The 20188-nt window shown below is 35.9% G+C and overlaps 1 protein-coding gene across 1 annotated transcript; it reads right to left on the minus strand.

The window, feature by feature from the left end:
- Window positions 1-5482: 5482 nt before the first annotated feature.
- Window positions 5483-8650, minus strand: LOC142977289 (uncharacterized). The gene is made up of 4 exons (XM_076121100.1): window positions 8351-8650; window positions 7637-7873; window positions 6453-6588; window positions 5483-6039 (listed from the first exon to the last, which is right to left on the minus strand). The coding sequence occupies exons 1-4, from the start codon at window positions 8446-8448 to the stop codon at window positions 5884-5886; spliced, it is 627 nt and encodes a 208-aa protein (XP_075977215.1). The 5' UTR covers window positions 8449-8650; the 3' UTR covers window positions 5483-5883.
- Between the last annotated feature and the right edge of the window lie 11538 nt (window positions 8651-20188).

Consider the following 20188-nt stretch of genomic DNA (forward strand, 5'->3'; position numbering starts at 1 on the left):
TTACATATTTCGGACGATGTTAATGCACTTTGTGTGAGAAACAGCGGGTGCATTATAATGGAGAATGTTACGCTATGATTTTAATGAATTTGCATCTTCATTCCCATCTTCAGCACCTAGATTTATTCTTCGGTTTCAGGTTCGAAGCACCAAACATCATCAGGAGAGAGAAGAAATAGTTGAACTCGACCTGACCCCACTATTACAATGCTCTATAATAAAGAGTATAGCAGTATTCTGGATAATTATACAAGAGAGAAATAAACTACATAAAATGTGTATCATGTTGAGAGAAACGTATTTAAAAATGTATTTGAACAGTACAAAATAGTTTTTTTTTATCCATTTATATTCTAAGTACAATACATTGTTCTATAATTCTTATAATGAGTACTGAAACAGCCTGTATAAACCGCAGATCACATCGGTGGCGGTCAACTGGCGAGGTGCCAACAAAAAACGGCGCACGCAAATACCCAATGTTTGTCCGTCCGTCCGGCGGTCACCGGCGGCCAACAAACGCGAAAGTATTTCACTTAGTCACGCTTATTGTGAACATGGAACACTTGGGAACAGACATTGATGGAAAGTCGGCTTTATCACTATTAGATATATGTAATAGACATGCATACTTATAGATCATGCCTGTTATACCTACCCGAATGTGTATGCAGGATGGAATACAGCCACATTACAATGTTAGTCCCATGTAATACAAATAGTACTTCGCTCGACGCAGAAATCGAACGTAAGACCTCGAAATCAGCCGCTGGATACCCTACGGAGCGCAGCACAAAGACAGTCTTCTTCTTCTTCGTCTTTAACATTATTCACATCTTGAGATCCATACATACGTAATCACCCCTTTTTCTTATAGAGGTAGACAGAGACCAAAGAATATACACGATACATTAATCATTTTGTGCGGGACCGTTCACCCTGGGCTATAATACCTACATATTACAGTCTGCGATTGTCACTCATGATGTAGTATATACTACAACTCATAGTCAAAAGCCGGCCTTAAGCTCCTAAGGTTCACAACTGCAGTACGAATTTGTACTGAATTCGGTGTCTGTTCTACTTTTGTGTGATTAGTTTTGAAGTAGATGTTGACTTGCCTTAACGACTTTTGTATGTAGTTCAAGAAGCAATCGATGTTATACACGATGGAGTAAATAACGGAACTCTTTGCATGCATGCATGCCTAAAAGTTGTTTAACACACTACTTGAGAGCCTGCTAAGTCCCTAACACGCACTTGGTCAGCGTGCTGGATTCAAGGCCTAACCTGACTCTTTCGGGAGGATACCCTTGCTCAGCAGAGAGATAGTCACGGGTAAAAAAAATTTGCTGTATGTGAGACTAAGAATTATAAACACAATTAGATAGATCATGAGATAACATCTACTACTTTCCATAATTTTATAATATTGTAATCCATTAACGAGTAAGAAAGAGCTCCTCAAAATATAATACAAATATAACAAGCAACGAAACGAAAAATTTGCGATAAAATGCACTTACCATGCACTGTGTATTGCACATGCGATCAGATCGCACTCTTTGTTTTAAACGCGTTGTTTGTAAAACGAAACGTCTCGGAATTGTTCCCTGCTTCAGTTTTTATTGCGTTTTACTTCTGTCTACTGTAACTTTATTACTGTTGAGTGGAAATAATCGAGCTAAATACTTCATAATGATCAAGTTAATCAGATATCTTTACATGTGCAAACATTTTTGCGTTCAATTTCACTTGCTTTAATGTAAATAAGAAGCAAAACGAAGACTATCGAAAAAATATTTGCCCATACGCAAGCGATTAGCTTAGTGTTCGAAAGCCGTACCCTTTTTTGCAGTCTTAATCTTAAGTGACTTTCATGTGTAGAAATACAGTGTTGGAATGAAGATATGGATACATTAGCTTAGCATTAGCGCACCTAAGGTACTTAACCTTTCTTACCTAAGCCAAAATATGAAGTAGTTTGCGATAAGTCACTTTATGTTATAGTCATTCAATTTAGAGAAGTCATAGAAACTCCCTTAATTAAATTGATCTTCCCACCATTTACTACAATATATTCGACAAACAGAACCGTTACATGCGTGACACAGCACTATTAAATATCACGGGCACGAATATTATAAATACGCAATATTTTCTATAACAGCATTTAAGTAAAACGGTCAATACAGGACACACAATAACGCGATGATTTTGCATAATTTTATTGATCCAAATATGCGTGGATCATTCGTCATTCGGCCAATAATGCGTATTACAGTTGTCACTATTGGCTAGTGATGGCTTTCAATGGCATCGATATCGATTGACACCAGACTTTTAAATTCGAATGCTTTTGTTTTACGGGATTATTTCACAAGTATTTTGCTAGCAACTGACAGTCATTGTATTACAATGTTACTACGCTATTTATTTATTTATATATATATTTTATATATTAAATCTCAAAATTGAATTGTTAACAATATTACATAAAAAAGGGGTTTTAGTGGCAGAATGGCGTAAGCGCCAAGTAAGAATCTTGACAATTTTATTTGCAATAATTAACTTTATGAACTTGATTCTTCTACTTGCTACAAATCTTTCTATTGCACCAGCCACCAGGTAAACAATATCTTTTCTATTTGAGTTTAGAAAAATTTAAGGAAAGCTGAAATAGAGGAAATTGTAACTTTTCAATTTCTACAAAATGTATCGATGTCTTTATACCTTGATCATCACTACGAATGTTCCGCAGATCTGTGTTGACCGATGGTGCGTGCCAAATGATATGATCAATCATTGCGCATTGTGTCCTCCGCATAAGCTCCTCGTCCCACACCTACCCAGGTGTTAAGTGAACTACCGAAACTAAACTGTTTGTAAATGTACTGATTTTTACACTTTTTCTTCACTTTTTGTAAAGCACGTGCTGTTGACAGATGTTTGAAACATAAAGAGTGAAAAGTATTAGTATTTTTAACCGACTCCAAAAAGGAGGAGAATCGCAATTTGTCGGAATCTTCTTTTTTTAACTAAAAATATATATTTTTTAAACTCGGATAAAGTCTGAGACGTAAAAAAATATAACTGGATTATGAAAAGCCATCTTTCGTAGATCGGCTCATGAAATGATTATGTGCATGCATTTATTTAAAAAATATTTTTGATTCGCTTATTCTGTTAACGAACAGAAAATCTATATAGTTAACGATAAAATTTCCATAGCGCGAAAAAACAAAACTAAAAAAACACGCACCTAAAATTATTATAACACTCTCTCAAACTCTAGAAATAGGTATAGCAAAGCAATCTAGGTTCGTAGTACAATCTCGTATGCTAATGCACCACCCGGCGAACACAAGCACACAAGGCAATGTTGATGAAGTACTCATTACGCTCAATTACCAACCAAGTAATTTCGTAAGCTTCAACATAGAGACACGTATGCAGGGAAATAGATTTGCTCTAGATTGCAAACATCACATATTTGTTAAATTGCTTTTGTTGTGTTGTAAAATGGTAAGTATAAAACAGCTGATGAGATTAATGGAAATTGTGAGAATTTCACAGGTTATGAGAAATTGATAGATTTCCCAACTGCTGGTTAAAGAAACGTAGAATTAATATTTGAAAATTATTGTCAGAATTCTATACGACAAACTATCTGATACTTATCCGGACACGTTTAAAACGGGTTCTATTATTTTTAACGGCTGTCAATTGAAATGTGAAAAAAAATTAAGTCGGTCAGACGTCTGCATATTCAACAGCTAAATACTCCTCAATGCACTAATTGTAGGCTTATGAACAAAACTTAAAGTTGGTCAGACGTTTGCATATTAAATGGCTAAATTCTCATCAATGCGCTAATTACAGGCCTATCAATAATACAGAACTCGTTACCAAAATACAAGTCCAAAAATAACAATCTTAAAAATGATGTAACTAAAAATAAATGGGAACATGACATCGTAACACGTACAAAAATACTCCGACCCACTAAAGAAAAACAGCGACCCATCGTAAGTATAACAAAAGTTAGCTTGTGCAAGTCAAAAGAAACATCCTTCTTAACTTTCAAATCAAACAAGAGACGACGTGACACCCCTACATATTGTCTGACCAAACTTCACACGACCCAAATCTCGGTTAACACGCCAGACCCCTGTTTATAACCAATAAAAATCACCCAAAGTCCGGTCCGGATATCGAGTTTTCTCACCCTAAAAATTCAACATTACCAACTTTTCTTTTTACCCAAAATACTCAAATATCACCTCTATATTTTTCGCTTTAGGGTCTATTCCATCGGCTTGAAAAAAAAGGTCATTCTGCTTCTCCATTTCAAGTGATTGGCTCCATATGTCGAAAACAAGTGAACTGGCTTCTTAACTGGACACCCTAAATTGAGGGTGTTTCAAGGGGAAATCGTCGGGTTTATTGGAATTTCCTATGGGTTAGTTCACACGTGGTGAGTCCTTTAGGGGTTGAGTTTATGAATGTCAAAATATGCTTGGGTAAATTCCCTCGATAAATTTTCCTAAAGACCCAAAGAATCCAAGTAACATTCTCAATAATAAAATGTTATGAAGTTATTTCTCGGTAAAGTAATTATGTATGCTCGCATCTAATTTAATCTAGAAGTTGGGAAAGTTTAACTAGTTTTAGTTCTGAATTTGTGTCTAAAACAAAGTTTACCTGCAGCTGTAAAAACATTTCAGCCTTATTAGCCTACGTGAGGTTATATTAATACAATTTTGCTTTACATTGGTGATATAATGAAACTTATTTGTAAGTGGATGTTACAAACATTTTTACTGTATCATGTTTGCTTGTCTTTATGAGATAAAGAGCTGAAATTTGAGGCAGTAAGCTTATAATAGTAACACATACCTGGTTTATGTTAATATCTACCTAACTCATTTTAGGTTCGATTTAAAACAATATAAGCCTGATGTAATCTGAGACAAGAGAAGAGTGTCCAAAGAAACAGCACCATAATGTAAAATATCCATACTTTGTAACAAAGCTAATTTAATAGCCAAACATTACCCTCAAACAAAAAACATTTGCGGTGACGTATAGTCGTGAATAATTCATTCCATTCTCACATCCGCGCCCTCAGGGCGGGCGGAAGCGGCTCAATTGGGCGGAAAGGCGGCTTGACCGCAGAGGTCGAGTGACCCTTCCCTTGCGCCTTTCAATCATAAGGCCTTTTATAAGGGCGGCTTTGAAGAGCGCCTTTAAAGGAATTCGGGGAACTTTGTACAATTATGTGGACGAGAATTGCCTTGTGTGACTCCTGCGTGTTGTTCAAGATTATTTTAATACCTTTGATATTAGCACTTACAATGAGATTAAGCCCCATTTAAGCCTTCAAAGACTTAATGCTTGATTGAGGCTAATTTAAGACTTTGACCATTATTCTAGGTTTCTATGCGAAGTAAGTGTAAGTTGGAATAAAACCGATTTAAAATGTGCGATAAAATTTTATACAAACTTTCAAAAAATTACAAAAATGTTACAAAACAGTATATCATATTAAATCCATCACAAATTTTCACGGTCACCTCTCACAATCCTAGCATCTCGTAAATTTTACTTACATTACAATAAAATAATAAATTTGTCATGGTTGTTCTTACGATAGTCAATGTATAAGAGCCCCTACCGCGAGTAATCCTAATACACAGAGAAAAGTTAAAATCAAATTATGAGACTATTTGAGATTCCTCACTGTGGAACTGACACTATTTGTATGGTTGCAAGGCAAGGGCCGGTCTACATAGCACAAATCTTTAGAAAATGACAATAATTTGAGTAGAAGTTGTTGAAATGTTTCAAGTGTGTAGGGTGCCTCAGGTCGGGGCTCTATGTCTAGACGAAGGCGACCTTGACTACAGTCTGCAGCACCAGCAACACTGTCACGAAGAACAGTATTGTGGGAGGTATTGTCTTGTTCGCTTTGCCCGCCGTCAGCGACCGAGGCGCTATCACTGGCATCGCGAATGCTTGGTTGTTGCAGCGGTTTAACTGAAATTGGATAGTTTGGTAAATAAAATTCTGCTTATTCTAGACATACACAAATAAAAAGATCCACATCAACATAACTCCAAAAAAGAACTGAAGTTTCCTAGATGTGTCGGTAAGCATTTAAATAAGAACTAGTCAGCTGCCAGAGCTAGTAGATCCAATATTGAATCAAAGATAAGTATCTGGTAAAAACCAGATACTTTTCACTAGGCTGTTTACATAAGCCTTACAAATTTTACCATGCCCAGAAAATCGAAAGAAATTTTATGGCATTATTTAACAATGATGTACGAAGTATCTTTCTAAAGTTATCATGGTCGTTTCTCTTGGGAGACAAGATTGCAAAAAATAGAGACGGAAAATTAGCCATAACTGGTTAAACTAAAATGCTAAACCAAAGAAGGTATATTAACCTCGCAGCACGTAGTCTCAGGTGATCCAACGCATCCGGAGCGGCAGCCGCGCACAACCGCCTCGTACGAGCTGCCCTTCGATATGACTGACGTGAAGCACTTGTCCTCAGCACTATGACACGTGATCGTGTGCACCCTAGCATCATAGATAAAGCTGCGGTAAGTGGGTAATACACTTGAAACTAAACCAATAGGAAATATGCAGGTTACGATTTCAGTTAATATTTTTATGATTGAACAATTTTATAATAGGGATGATGATACTTTAGTAATTTAAGAAATTTCTTTATGTTCGACTGCTGTTTAAGAATATTAGATTCGAAGAGAAGAGATCTTCAATACTGTCGGTAAAGCTACTGTTTTTGTTTTTCAAATGAATATAAAGTTACTTAGTTGAAACGCAGGGAATTGAATCATTATGACGTCAAAGTTTCCGATAATATATGTAAAACGATGACATCATGGGTCCTCTCAAACCATATTATATCGGCGTAATTTTTTGCCTATGAAACTAGAAAAACGCATCCAATATTTAGAAAAATTCTATCAGACGGGTAAATAATATTCCAAATAATCATCATCCCTATTTTAACAGACTTCAGTAAAAGGAAGGTTATAAAGTATAAAGATGAAGAAAGTCACGTGCATATTGCCTATTGCAAGGATATTATAAACATGAACTTCACCTATGAAGTTGCGGTCTCACTTCTGTATTTATACGAACAATATATTCTACTTCCGCTCTGAAAATTCGAAAATATCACTTCGAATTTTATTGAGATTATAACTATTTTTAATGTGAAATGTGAATAGAGGTTTGAAAAATTGTGCTGGTTTATTCAGTCTCAAACTTAAAATTTATTGCAGCATAATATGGACTCTAGTCACTGTTGAACAACTATAACAGAATATATTTTAACACCCAATTGAGCCTTTCAAATTCTCATACTGATTAACATTCATATTTTTATCAGCATGCAGCATGATTGTATGTCACAAACAACTTTTGCGTCGAAATAAAAAACAATTTACTATTATTATAAATGTATAGATAGATACATTTATATTCGTAGCATATGGACCAACCGTTTTGGGTATTACAGCACCATGTTTCGTGTTTTAAAAGATCAACAGTGACCGTTTGACAGCCTGCTATTTTATTAACCAAATAAATTGATGGGTACCTGTATTTAGTAGGATCCAAACATGCTCTGAGCGGCGTTTCAGACTTATAAGCGCAAACATAGCATTCGAGAGGTCGTTTCTTCACGGTTCTTGTGACTGAGAACGTCTTGGCCGTGGGCACGATGGGTGGCCGGCGCACCACCGTCACTCTTTCCTCTTTGTTGGCTGATGTAGCCTCTTCCTCCTCGTCCTCCTCATCGTCGTCGTCGTCCTCTTCAGCTTCTTCGACCCTCCGGCTTGAAGAAACGAAATTTATTATGTTTTAGTCTTTGATGTTTGGGGAGATTCAACTCTGGTTACCTAAGAATTACTATTGATAGTTAGGTCTGTTACGAAAATTAATTATGTAAGTAAGAATAAAACTTTATATATTTTGTGGAAGCTGGTGTATAGGTAGTCATCAAATAGCTTGTAGGCTAGGATTTTAAACCACAAAAGTAAATTTGTTCACTTGCATCTAAAATATCCAAAAGTAAAGGTTCTCCTCATGCCATAAACCTGAGCATTGGTTCACAGTCTTGTCAACAATATACAGCAATTGTTTTACCTCGAATTTTTCCGAAACCTACAAATATTCAGGACGCCACAATTTCTTCTGTAAACTGACGTCTAACACTATGGTATTTATTTTGACACCAGGTGACAACTTTCACTCTTTGTTTAACCAGGACTTGCATCAGCATCGTACAGGGTAATCATTGGTCAATACTTACTCTTCCTCTCCCTCATCATCTTCAATTTTGGAGCCGGTCTTCACCGGCATCAGCAGCAGCAGCATGGCCAGCAACAGAGAGAACCTCCACCGCACCATCTCACTAAACTACCACCCGGCCAAAACAAAACATCCACTACGCACACCCACACACTGGATTTGTCATTTTCCTTTTTTTAATTACCCAAAAAATATTATCCTGACAGTTGTGTAAGGTGATCAAGAATTTTGTATTGACAGCTCATTTCAACTGATTTTCGTGTTTGGAACTTTTTCTTTCTTTTTCGTGGCGTTTCTCCAAGCGTCTTTGTACGTTTTTGGTAAAGACTTTTTGTGGTTTCAAATCAATGCTTATTCAAACGCGTTTCAATGTCAGGGCAAATTAATAGTATTTTGCTATTTTATATTTTATTTTCCAATATTTCAGCTGAATTACAAGAGATTTTGTCACAAGATGATGTAGCTGCTAAAAAAAATATGAGGTAACTTTTAAATTATTACCTATGTTCGAGTTGCGATATTATCTTATAAACGATTAAATTGTTGAAACCAAAATATTTAAATATTATTGCGATATACCTACTAAAATATCACACTAGTACAAAACATTGCCGCAAATCTATCCCACGATAAGTAAGTTGTTCTCCACACTGTAAACGAAAAAGAGAATACAAAACAAGCATTCGTTAGACATCTAGTGGTGAGTTTTTGAACTAGCTACTCACGGACAGATGGCGCTATAATCAATAAATTAATTCTAACAAGACGAAAATTGGAAAACATGTCCTAAAATCTCTCTTCTAATAAGAACTTTCGTGTTGCTAACATTATTGTGTAATTCACTCAACTTAAATAGTGTAGCAATTTTGATAACTGTCGTCAGTTTTTTTTAAAGATACTAATCCCTTAATACTGTTTGCAGAAAGTCAAGTTATTCTAAACTCTGTATCACTAAAAATAATAGTAAGAAAACTAATTATTTTAAAACAAATTTTTAAACATTAACTTATTGACGGGTTGGTTAAACATTTAACTTTTGTGGATTGTGGATGGCTGCAACGGAACGTTTAATTTTTAAATAAAACGATGTACGTAATATAACGTATTTTATTATTTTAGCCTGGCTTGTTTTCAACGTCTTGTCCAATACTTTTCTAAATCTTACTAGTGAGAAATTAGTACTTGAAACACACTGTTTATGATGCCGAACTAACAGAAAAATATGTGCCATTTTAATGTTCATTGCATATCTTCATTTATGTAAAAAAATCACTCGTTTAATCTGATTAGACTAACTGTCCTCTGACCAATTTTAGAACCAAAAACAATGGATTGATTGATTAAGATTTTTAGCATAGCTTACAATTTAAGATATTCGTATTTTACTATAAACACCGATATTTGTAAGAACTGTTTTTCAAATTTCAGTTCTAAGACTCTATCTTTTAATCTTCAGTAAATAGCGTGAAAAAAGTGAAAGAATAATCTATCAATTTTTTCAGCACCAGGTGGCGAAGTAGACCTTTAGGATTTTAGTCCACTTTTGCCTCACTGTTGGGCACATGTACGCTCCCAGATAATGTGTTGTTTTTTACTTTTAAATGAAGTGAAAATTAAGTCAGTATCTTATTACTAAGATTCTTCTTCGTAGCTTGCGAATATTTATATTTCAACTATCGTGACACAAAAACAAATTGATTGTTTAAGTTATTGATGTCCTATCCTTAAGTAATGCTGATCTGTCGCCACACGACATCAATGGTTAAGAATCTCTAAGAGGCATTGTATTATTATTATTCATTATCAGCCCATATTGTCCCACTGCAGGGCAAAGGCCTCTGTTCCCTTCTTCCACCTATGTCTGTCTAAACCTATTTCATGCCAATCTTACGTATGAGAGTTTTGTATTCATGGACTCGAAAATTATTTAAACTATTCTTATTTAAAATATCCTTTATTTCCGAACCTTCTTACAAAATATTTGAGACAGTAAATGTTGACCGTTTGGGGCATATATTACCATGAATGCAAAATCCTGTCTGTTAGAGACAGACAGGATAATGTATGTTATGGTTTCATAACTAAACCACTGAATCGTTTTGTTAAATATTGATGGAGGATCCAAAAACACGTATTTTTTTCAAAAATAAAATTGGCCCTAGTGATTAAGGGGATCAAACTTTGCATGTGAGCGAAGTTTCTTTAGTTCTAGATTAATGTTGATTCCATCCATCTTTCCACGACAATCTATGTTAGAAACAAAATAACAATACTCTTTTTATTTTTCCTCATTATAATAAAATTGGTCATTCATTGTTGTCAGACAAAGATCACAGGATGATGTAAGAAAAGAAAATATGCTTTACAGAATATTGGAGTGTCATGTTGAACTAGAATAATTTATTTGTATAAAAATATATTTACGTACGTTATACATGAGTTTTATCTTTACTTTTAACTGATTCGTGTGACTAGATGCTATAATTGGAGTCAGATACAAAACATATTAAAATGTATTATGTTGTTTTCTGAAATATCTACTGACTTATTAAATCACAGCTGTTGTAAGAATTAAATAGAAGTAGTTGCTTTAAACGTTTCTCTGATCACAGGTAGTAACTATATCTGTACGTAACTGTATGGAACAAGGCTTCGAATTTGCCAAAAAAGTAAAATTCGTTTGAAAATCCCTCGTTACCTGAACTCAAAGATGAATGGGTAGCTATCTGGTCGCGTTAGGTGTTTCACGTACGCAATAACACCTAGGAACGCCGCTAGTTACAGAATCCCGTCCTAATAACCTTTCCATGTGCGATGCCATGAATAAGTGAACAGCGCAGCTTAATGTAACTCTTTCATGAACGCACACACGTTCACACAGCGCTCAGAGGGTGCCTTTGCGTGGCGCACCGCTCCGCACGGCCCCGCTCGCCGCTTATCGGCGCACAAAGCACGGTGCCCGGCTACCGCAATCCCCGACGCTCAGCCCCGAATACACGACCTCATTAAAAAATGAAACCTCACAAACATGCCATAAGCCCACAAAAACCCCCCAAGACTCGTCAAAGCGAAAAGCGCTACCTACCGGAGAGTAGCGGAACTACGCCACTCGCGAAACCAACCTCTGTACTTTTTTAATTAGCCTCATACACTGAGTGAATGCGTGAAATACGTTAGATTTTTTTTCTCATACGCGGTTAGTTTGGTAGCTTTGAGTAAAGTATGTTAATTCACAAGTAGCCTGCACTCGGTGCTTTTTGAACTGTTTTTAAAAGGGGTTCTGGATAAGGCTTATTTGATAACTTTAAGCTTTGAGAGGTTAATTAGCGTTGAATTACGTACTCGTAAATGTAAGTGAAACCGCGTTTAGGTACAGTGTTGTCTAAGGTGCGGCGCGGCGGATAGATGAAGTGGAAGCGGCGCGAACTCGACGAAGTCTCGGCTCGAACTTCTTTTATCTCAGTCTAGGTTCGCTCAAAAAGTGCAAACTCTGTACAAAGTTCACTTTCGCCTTGTGAACTAATTTTTCGCTCGGTGTCAAGTTCATGGCTGGGGCGGCGCGGGGGCGCGGCCGGGGCGCGGGGCGCGCGGGAGAGCCCGCTATGATAAAATAAAATATTCATTATGATTGCTCAACGCGGCAATGTTCGCGAGAGCACGGGCAGTCGCGACGCAACGTCTTGGCGGTTGAGATGAATTTCTTGGAATGTTTCTTTCATTTCAGATATCTCAGATAACAACTATGTTTCTTCGAAACCTGCGGAAGTTCATATGCAAGAAGCACACTATTTTGCTAGCATGGTAAGTGTAAAATAATAAATTTAAAATAAAATACATACTTTTGTTGCCAGCTAGTTAGAGGGTTTATCAGATCGAAGATTGACCTGCTCTCTGTCAATTTGTTAATATTTACTTGAAAATCGCGTCACAACTGAGCTTGATCTAAACTTACCAATAACAATTAGAAACATAGTTTTCTAGAAAAATAAAACACTTCACGTCAAAAATCAGAAAAACCTCTTCTCCAAACATAACCTCCAAAAAACTCAACACGACCAATATAAAGCAGCCAGATTGTACAGAAGAAGACTGAAAACTGACGTAAAAATGGTCCCGGACCTGCCCCAAAGCGAAAGTGAATCGTCTGCGAGACGACCGTGGAGTTTTTCTCCCGGTTTTTCCCCTAATTAGTCCATTAATCCGCGCCCCGCCCTCATTAGCGTTCGACACCCGATTCTTGTTCGTAACACTTGTTGAACTTGGACTTTTTTATGGTAAATATTTTATACAATTAAATTGACATTGAATTTGTTAGGATTGTGAATTTTATTCAATGTTATTGTAACTTTTGAGATGATTGGACTTTTATGCAAAATTTCTCCACTTCTGGGTTAACATCATATAGCTTATTAGATGTAGTTTTGGCAGTTGTTTTCATACATTTGCACTTGTTACTTTACCTGCTAGGTAAGTTATCTGACAAATAATCCGGTAGGATTTCTGAGCAAATGATTAAGCTGTAAAACTGGCTCTAAATGTGCTTATAAGTTTTAAATATACTGTTGTATGAGTATGTTCTCATATTTAACCCGATTAAAACGTTATTATGCATTTATATCTTCCTTTGCTTGACGTTTCGGCACTGTTTGCTGTTGTAGAAGCTAAGTGATTTTGTTATGCCGTCTTGTTTTATTCTACAAAGCTGTATGTGTTAGTCATTTAAATGCTTTACACAAGCGAGACGTCATCTCTACCGTATATTGTAGAAGCTTGACCTATTTCAACGTTGTACCTGCATTTATAATATTATTTTATACGCATATATTACACTATGACGTCATTCATTATATTCTAAAGCTGTAAGAGGAAATATACAATGATAAAGTCTTAATATATGTCGCTAGGTGTACTGGGTTTATGCCGCGAATTGTGACGAAGGCTGAGCGTAGAAATGTAGAAAAAGCCTAATTTAAAACAGATTATAGCTATTGCTAAGTTATAGTCTTCATCATGGTCTGCCTTCAGATGTATACCTACTATAAAAATTACATGTACGTCCCACATATGCAGTCGGAATTGTCAACATTCTTAAAACCTTTAAGCGAAATAAAGGTATTCATATCTTCATATGAAAATATTTAAGATTTCTTCACAAACATCTCACAATGAGAATGCTCGAGTGTTTCAATGCGCCTCAAGTATTTATATAATTGTCTCGTAAACTCGCCTTCAAATACGAGCAAGCAATTATTTTGCCAAATGCAATGTGTACAAACCTCACCCTTTGCAGCGTCTAACTAAACATTTCCTAATTTTGAAGCTTCAACTACGTAGTAACTAGCGCCGGCAAATGAGACCCACACGCTGAAACCGACCAGTTTACATTGACCTATCATTTCTCACCGTATTCCCTTAATGCCGTTGAGAGATATACGTTTGAAGGAGGGTGGGTAGGTCTTGTTGAATTGGTGTTGTCATGTACATAGTACATGGTGCTGTCAGCTTAACATCCAACTTATTAGACGTTTCGGAAATTCGGTTTCGCCCCGCAAGCACCACGGGCTATGCTGACAGTAGAGACGGGAAACGTTGCGTTGTATCGATCACTGTCGTAAAGGAAATAATTAAATATTTATATTGCGTACTTAGTATAGGTAAGGTGTTATGCAAAGCACAGAAACCACTCTATATATTCAAATTAAAGCTCAAATATTGTTCATTAAGCCTTAATACCAGAAAATGGTTTTATCTGAAGAGCATACAAATCTTCCTAAAAGGGTTTGTATAATGAAAACGCTTGCGAGATACTTTTCAATGACACGTTTTACAATCACAGATATCGAAACTATTATTCACATGTTAGTTTCTAGGATCTACTGAGCAATTTTTAATCCGTTGTTTTATTTGTTTTTAATCCGTTGTTTGAATTGATCTTGAAGCATTTTTTCTACTTTCTTATCCCACTTTTAATAACCATTTCTTATAAAATATTCATCTCACCACATATCGACAAACGCTCACCACTACACGATATCCAGTTGGTAATGCAAACGTTTGTAACCCGTCGTCCGCTCCACCCGGGGCAAATACGTTGGGTAAATAACCCCTGCTATCTACGCCTCTACTATCTTCATATATACAACGTATGTACTTATATCGCCTATGTTCCTTCAATGATTTTACTCAGAGGAAAATAGACTTTCTGTTAAAACTTTCGATAGCATGCATACTGCATACCCTTATTCAAGTTAGTATATCGTGTTATAGACTAAGTAACTGGATTGTGGAGGTCCGATAGGCAGTCGCTCCATGTAAAACACTGGTATTCAGCTGCATCCAGTGAGACTGAAAGCCGACCCCAACATAATTAGAAGAAAGCCTAGGCTGATCATTTTATTTATTGACTGGACTTTCGCTAATACAGTATTCGAACGAATTATTGAATGTAGAATAGCAAAAAACTACTGGTAACTCTTGGAGGAGATGCTCTAGAAAAAAATACACGGATCATATCGGTGACGTCTTACGGAAAGGTCGTCTTGCAATGGGTAGGCCTGATTTTATTTATGTCTGATTGTATGTACGAGTATGTAGTATTTACGCCTTTCCACCGAGTTTTCTCGTTAATGTTAATTTCCCCCTTTTTTTTAAATCTCCTTATTATAATATACTTACTCATGTTTACATAAGGTTATATACGCCTCTTTGAACTTTTTCTACAGCTCTATGAACTAGAAATGTGTTATTTTAACCCACGTATATCATTATAACTCAAATCTTCGTACATACCTACTTGTAATTCTGTAAAACTTACGCAGTTCTGACTGAATAAACATATTAAATAACATTTATTTAGTTTCATAATTCTAAGTCTTGACTATGTGGGTGGACTTACATATGTGTCCTATATTCTTTGTTGAAATTAAATTACATACATTAAAGGTTACGCTAGAAACAAAAATAAATAGTTGAATACTTTGACATTTTTAAATTTAATATGCCTACAAGACAAGACCAATACTATTCAGGTTACTTCGCCGTATCTTTAAAGAGTTATAGTATTTTGTCAATTATCCAGGCATCGCTATTAAAACATCCTAGCTAACTGTTTTCAAAAAGAATCGCGACGTTGTTGACTTATTTTTTTAATTTCAAGATATATTACTCAAGTGGTGGACTCAAGGCCTAACCCCACCCCTCGTGTGGGAGGAGACCCTTGCCCTGCAATTGGATAGTAACGGGATGAAAAAAAAGATATATAAAAAAATCTTTTATGTGGATCAGACACTCCAATAACATTTACAAAACAAAAAATATTATTAGAAAGGTTCTTACAATGTCAACATGTTAAACTACAAGTAAATAAACTGTTGAAAATGATATAGAATGTATATGAAAAGCCGCAGTACACAGTATTAGATAAAAGCCTGTGATTGAGAGCCTCCATTTGACTTGGCTCCATTCCAACATCAATCCCAAAATTGAGAATAGTTCAAACATGAAAGCATTTACTAGACGAGCTCGAATACACCTGATATTTCATTCTTTGCAAACTAACAAACGAATAAAAAATACAACACTTCGAGATTTTTCCACTAAATGCTTATGTAGTATCTTTATTATCGTCTAAATTATTATGTACTTACTTAAATGTAATGCGTACAAACATACATATTTGCAAACTACTTAACTATCATTAGTATCTCAAAGCTTAATATTTTTTGTAGTTGTTCCACTTGCCATCTTAATAAGTATACCTTTGCATTATATTGATAGATGGAGAAACGAAATCTATAGAAAATTTATTAACCTATTAAGACTCGTAAGTAACCAGAAAATATATCGCTTTGTACTGCATTTTCAGCAGCGTTTTCCAAAGACATTTTTACCCATGGCACAAGTACCTACTAACTACTTGGTCACAACAAAACTGAACGAACAATCATATTCAACTTGGTTTCACAATAATCAAGAGGCGAAATACCGCAAACAGCTACCCATTTACATAGAGGAACTATCTTCCCAACAATCCACATTATCGCAATATACATAGAGCTTGCACAGCGAAGATCACAGGGTTGAATTCGGCACGTCACACGAGCCTTCAGTGGACGGAATGCGAAACGGCTGGCTGTTTGTTTATGGGTGGCTGGCTCTGGCGAAATTCCGCCTTTGTTGCTTACCCACCCGCGTGGTTGTGGGACGAGGGATGAGCTGTCGACGGATATACAGCATAGCCAAGGAAAGACATAGCTAAAAGGCAAGCTGGGGAGATTACAGGTACCTTTTTAGAATCGAGACATCTGTTTAGTTTTTTTTTCACCTTAAAATGTCAATTAATGCACGAATCTTTAATTTTACAAAAAGTGTAGGAGCACACGAGAAGAAATGATGATACATAAGGAAGATTCATAAAATTACTGTTCTTATAGTTCTTGCCACTCGACCATTAATTACCTTCCTGAATATCTGATTTACCTTTATATTTTTGTAACCACTATGTCCCCCATTCGTTATCATATTATTTGTATACAATTTTCTTACCACATTTGGTTGCCTGCAGCCAGTAAGCACAAGGATACTTCAAACTTCTTAATCTAGGATGAACTCGCGTCTTCTCCTACCTTGTTCCACATCAAGAGTTAGAATTTGGTGGGCAATAGGTACATACGAGAGGCTTTGTTACCCTTACATTATGTATTCCGTCGCGGACTTGTCTGCAAGCCGTGTTGTGTACCTACATCCGTGTGTGTGTAGTGTACATATGTTCACTTTATGTAATAATTTATCGCTTTGTTGTATTATAAGCTTACGGAGTACGAGCTCTACTGGCTAATTTTAGTGTTTGTAGCATAGAATTGTTTCTGTTTCTGCTTGCTTGTTGAATTTAGAAATGTGCCTAAACCACAAAATCTTCAAGGCGTTCCTTGTAGCTTGAGCTATTATTGTATTTCGAAATTTTATGCTTTAATTAAAATTTATGAGACAAAAATAAGGTTCTGCAATAGCCAACAGAAGATTTGGAACCGTCTGAAAATCTTCAATGGCCAAAAGAAAGCAAAATTAATCAACAGAAACTTCTCATATTTGATTTGGTTCTGTCATAGGCTACTTAATCCTGGATTGTGGTATAATTTCTATTGGAAATCATACAATTTTGTATTCATAAAAATAATTTGCATACGTACATAAGCGCTGGCGTGATGATCTAGATGCCTTTAATATTAATTGGACACGAATAGCAGGAGACAGAGGGGACAGCAGTGGGACAGTAAGGGCTAACAAAAAAAAAAATACGTACCGCAATTTTCCATCAAAACTTGCATCTCAACATAATTACTACTAACATACTAACATCACATGTTGCATCAACTTTAAACAACATTCTTCAAGCACATCAAAGGGAACACGAGCAAAAATATCCAAAGAATGTCAACTACATACGTTTACGCGTGAGAAAAAAGGGGGGGTGGAAAGTAAACTTTTGTTCACGCTAAGAAATCGGGTCGTTACACGTTGAAAGGGTTGACTTAATTACTTACACTCTGTAAAGTCGTTGAAAGATACACATTTGAACATGCCGGCTGAGGATACGTACATCGCGTGCAAATGATTTTGGAAATTTGTACGACGTATGGGACGTAGAATTCTTTTTTGTAGTTTAGGATAAGCCTTTAACAGGCTCTTTTGGTACGAATCAGTTGGGTGAACTACTTTCCTTTTACAAATATCGTTCATTAAAAAAATACGTACTATATATTTTAACTTACCACCTTACACTTCTTGAACACGGTGAGGAAATATTTTGAAAGTGTGTAGCAAATAAGAATTATTTATGGAAACCAAATATTTCAGTAAGAGGTCAGGCGCAGGACCGATTTCCTAACATACTCTTCGAGGCACGGGTCTACGACCTCAACTTCCTAACCCCGAGAAATCGCTAGAAAAATCTTAACAGAAAACTCAGAAAACACTCTTCTCGATTCGGACCCGACACTTCTGCTTGGCAGTCACATGCACTACCGACCACGCCACAGAGGCAGTCAGTAAAAATTATATAACAAAGGACCAAATCACCAATAAATATCAAACGAAATATTCTCGCGAATAACTCAAGTCGTCGAGAGCTGAAATCTCTAGCGTTTATAATAATAACGGCTAGAACTATTGTCACGCAAAGTGAATTCCAATTGCTCTCAGAACTTCCACCTCGTATGTGAATGACGGGAAACTGCCTATACAAGTAAATATAGCTTAGATAATAATGTAGGTAACTTCGGATAAGGTAAGTATGTGAATGGGAATAACTATTGAAGTTTGTTGTGTAATATTGGGATTAAATCGGTTTATAGTTTTACTATATTTGATGCTGCATAAGGCATTTACTTTTTTAAATAGTATGTGCTATGTTCGACACATACTTGAAAGAAAACTCAATAAAATATTCTAATTTTTTTTTCAACTGTTGAAGAAATAAAGTTGAAGAAATAAAATCAAAATCTTGAGGTTTATAACATACCAATAATAATATTTTGAGTCTTTGAACGTGTAGAGAGAAAAGAGGCAACACTTATTTCTAGTGATACTGAAGATGATACATTTAAATAAATAAATCATGCTGCTTCATTCAGTAAGTACCATAATACCTAAAAGTTAAGTTTTATACAAATAAATGTTAATTCATAAAATACCAATAGTATAAGCAATTAATTAGTCTTCTTTAGAAGCCTTATATGGAAACGAATACATAACATATAATCACGACCGACTGAAACATATGAATGAGGAATTCTGTAAACAAAATACATGAGCAATGAGGTGGATTAGTACACGTCACAGTTCCACACCTACGCCCTCTGTGTGGGAGTCAATGTACTAATACATTTGTACTATTCAAAATTATGTAGGTATATGTTTTGTATGGTTTCCAATTCACGTGTTGGAATTGTATGTAAAAATCCGATAGCAGCCGCGATTGATGAACTTATTTTGTGACGTCTAGGTGAAATGGTCAATGGTTTTCTTTTTGGTATAATAATATTTTGACTCTCCTGTCCCTATGCTAAACTATCTCTTTAAAATCTGAGTTAAAGCTTGTAGAATTTTACACAAGCCTGGTACATTTGGCCTCTTTCAAGATCAGAAAAGCACTCTATTTTCTTCGCCGCTTTTCTTTAGTTAAATAAAGTGATAAAGTATTGTATCATCAAAGATCTTAGATTATGACTATCTTAAAGGATGAAGACCCCAGATTTTGTATACCACAAAAACATAAGCCAACCAGAACAACCACAAAAACATAAGCCAACCAGAACAACCTTAATCAATTCCTGCTTCAATTCCTTCATGATCCCGTAATAATATACCGGCTTCATACATAACATTATGTACGTAAGGCAACTAAATTGAGCACACGTAACGTAGGGGGAGGTGGGGTGAAATGGAAGCGTGCCGAACTTGCTTAGATAATGTGCATACATTAAACTAAGACTAAACTAACGCGAGGCGTATCTTGATGAAGGAAGTTCGCTCGCCCGCGGTCTAATTATAGGGGAGAGTGGGCAAAAACTGTCGCTTTGATCTCAATGCGTGGTAGAATTTAATTAACGATTGTTGTTTGATCGGGTGATTTTGGTGAGTGTGTTGTAGATTATGTAAGGGTTAATAGTGTTTTGCTTATTACATACACGTGAGAGGTATAAAGAGATTTTCAGGCAAGCCCTCAATGATCAGGATTTCCTTTATTTAAACGACTATTGATCGGGCGAAAATTGTTGATTAGAAGTGGTAAAAATATGGCTTAATCATTTGTGGTATAAAGCGAAAGGAGTGAGATCCT

Source organism: Anticarsia gemmatalis, chromosome 12, assembly GCF_050436995.1.
Source record: "Anticarsia gemmatalis isolate Benzon Research Colony breed Stoneville strain chromosome 12, ilAntGemm2 primary, whole genome shotgun sequence".
Classification (NCBI taxonomy): domain Eukaryota; kingdom Metazoa; phylum Arthropoda; class Insecta; order Lepidoptera; family Erebidae; genus Anticarsia; species Anticarsia gemmatalis.

Bases quoted from the DNA above. Each gene is read 5' to 3' on its own strand.
- LOC142977289 (XM_076121100.1), bottom strand. From the start codon at position 8,448: ATGGTGCGGTGGAGGTTCTCTCTGTTGCTGGCCATGCTGCTGCTGCTG. The intron at 7,874-8,350 runs GTAAGTATTGAC...CGTTTCTTCAAG, and splicing joins GATGATGAGGGAGAGGAAGA to CCGGAGGGTCGAAGAAGCTG. The intron at 6,040-6,452 runs GTTAATATACCT...ATCCAATTTCAG, and splicing joins CTGAGACTACGTGCTGCGAG to TTAAACCGCTGCAACAACCA.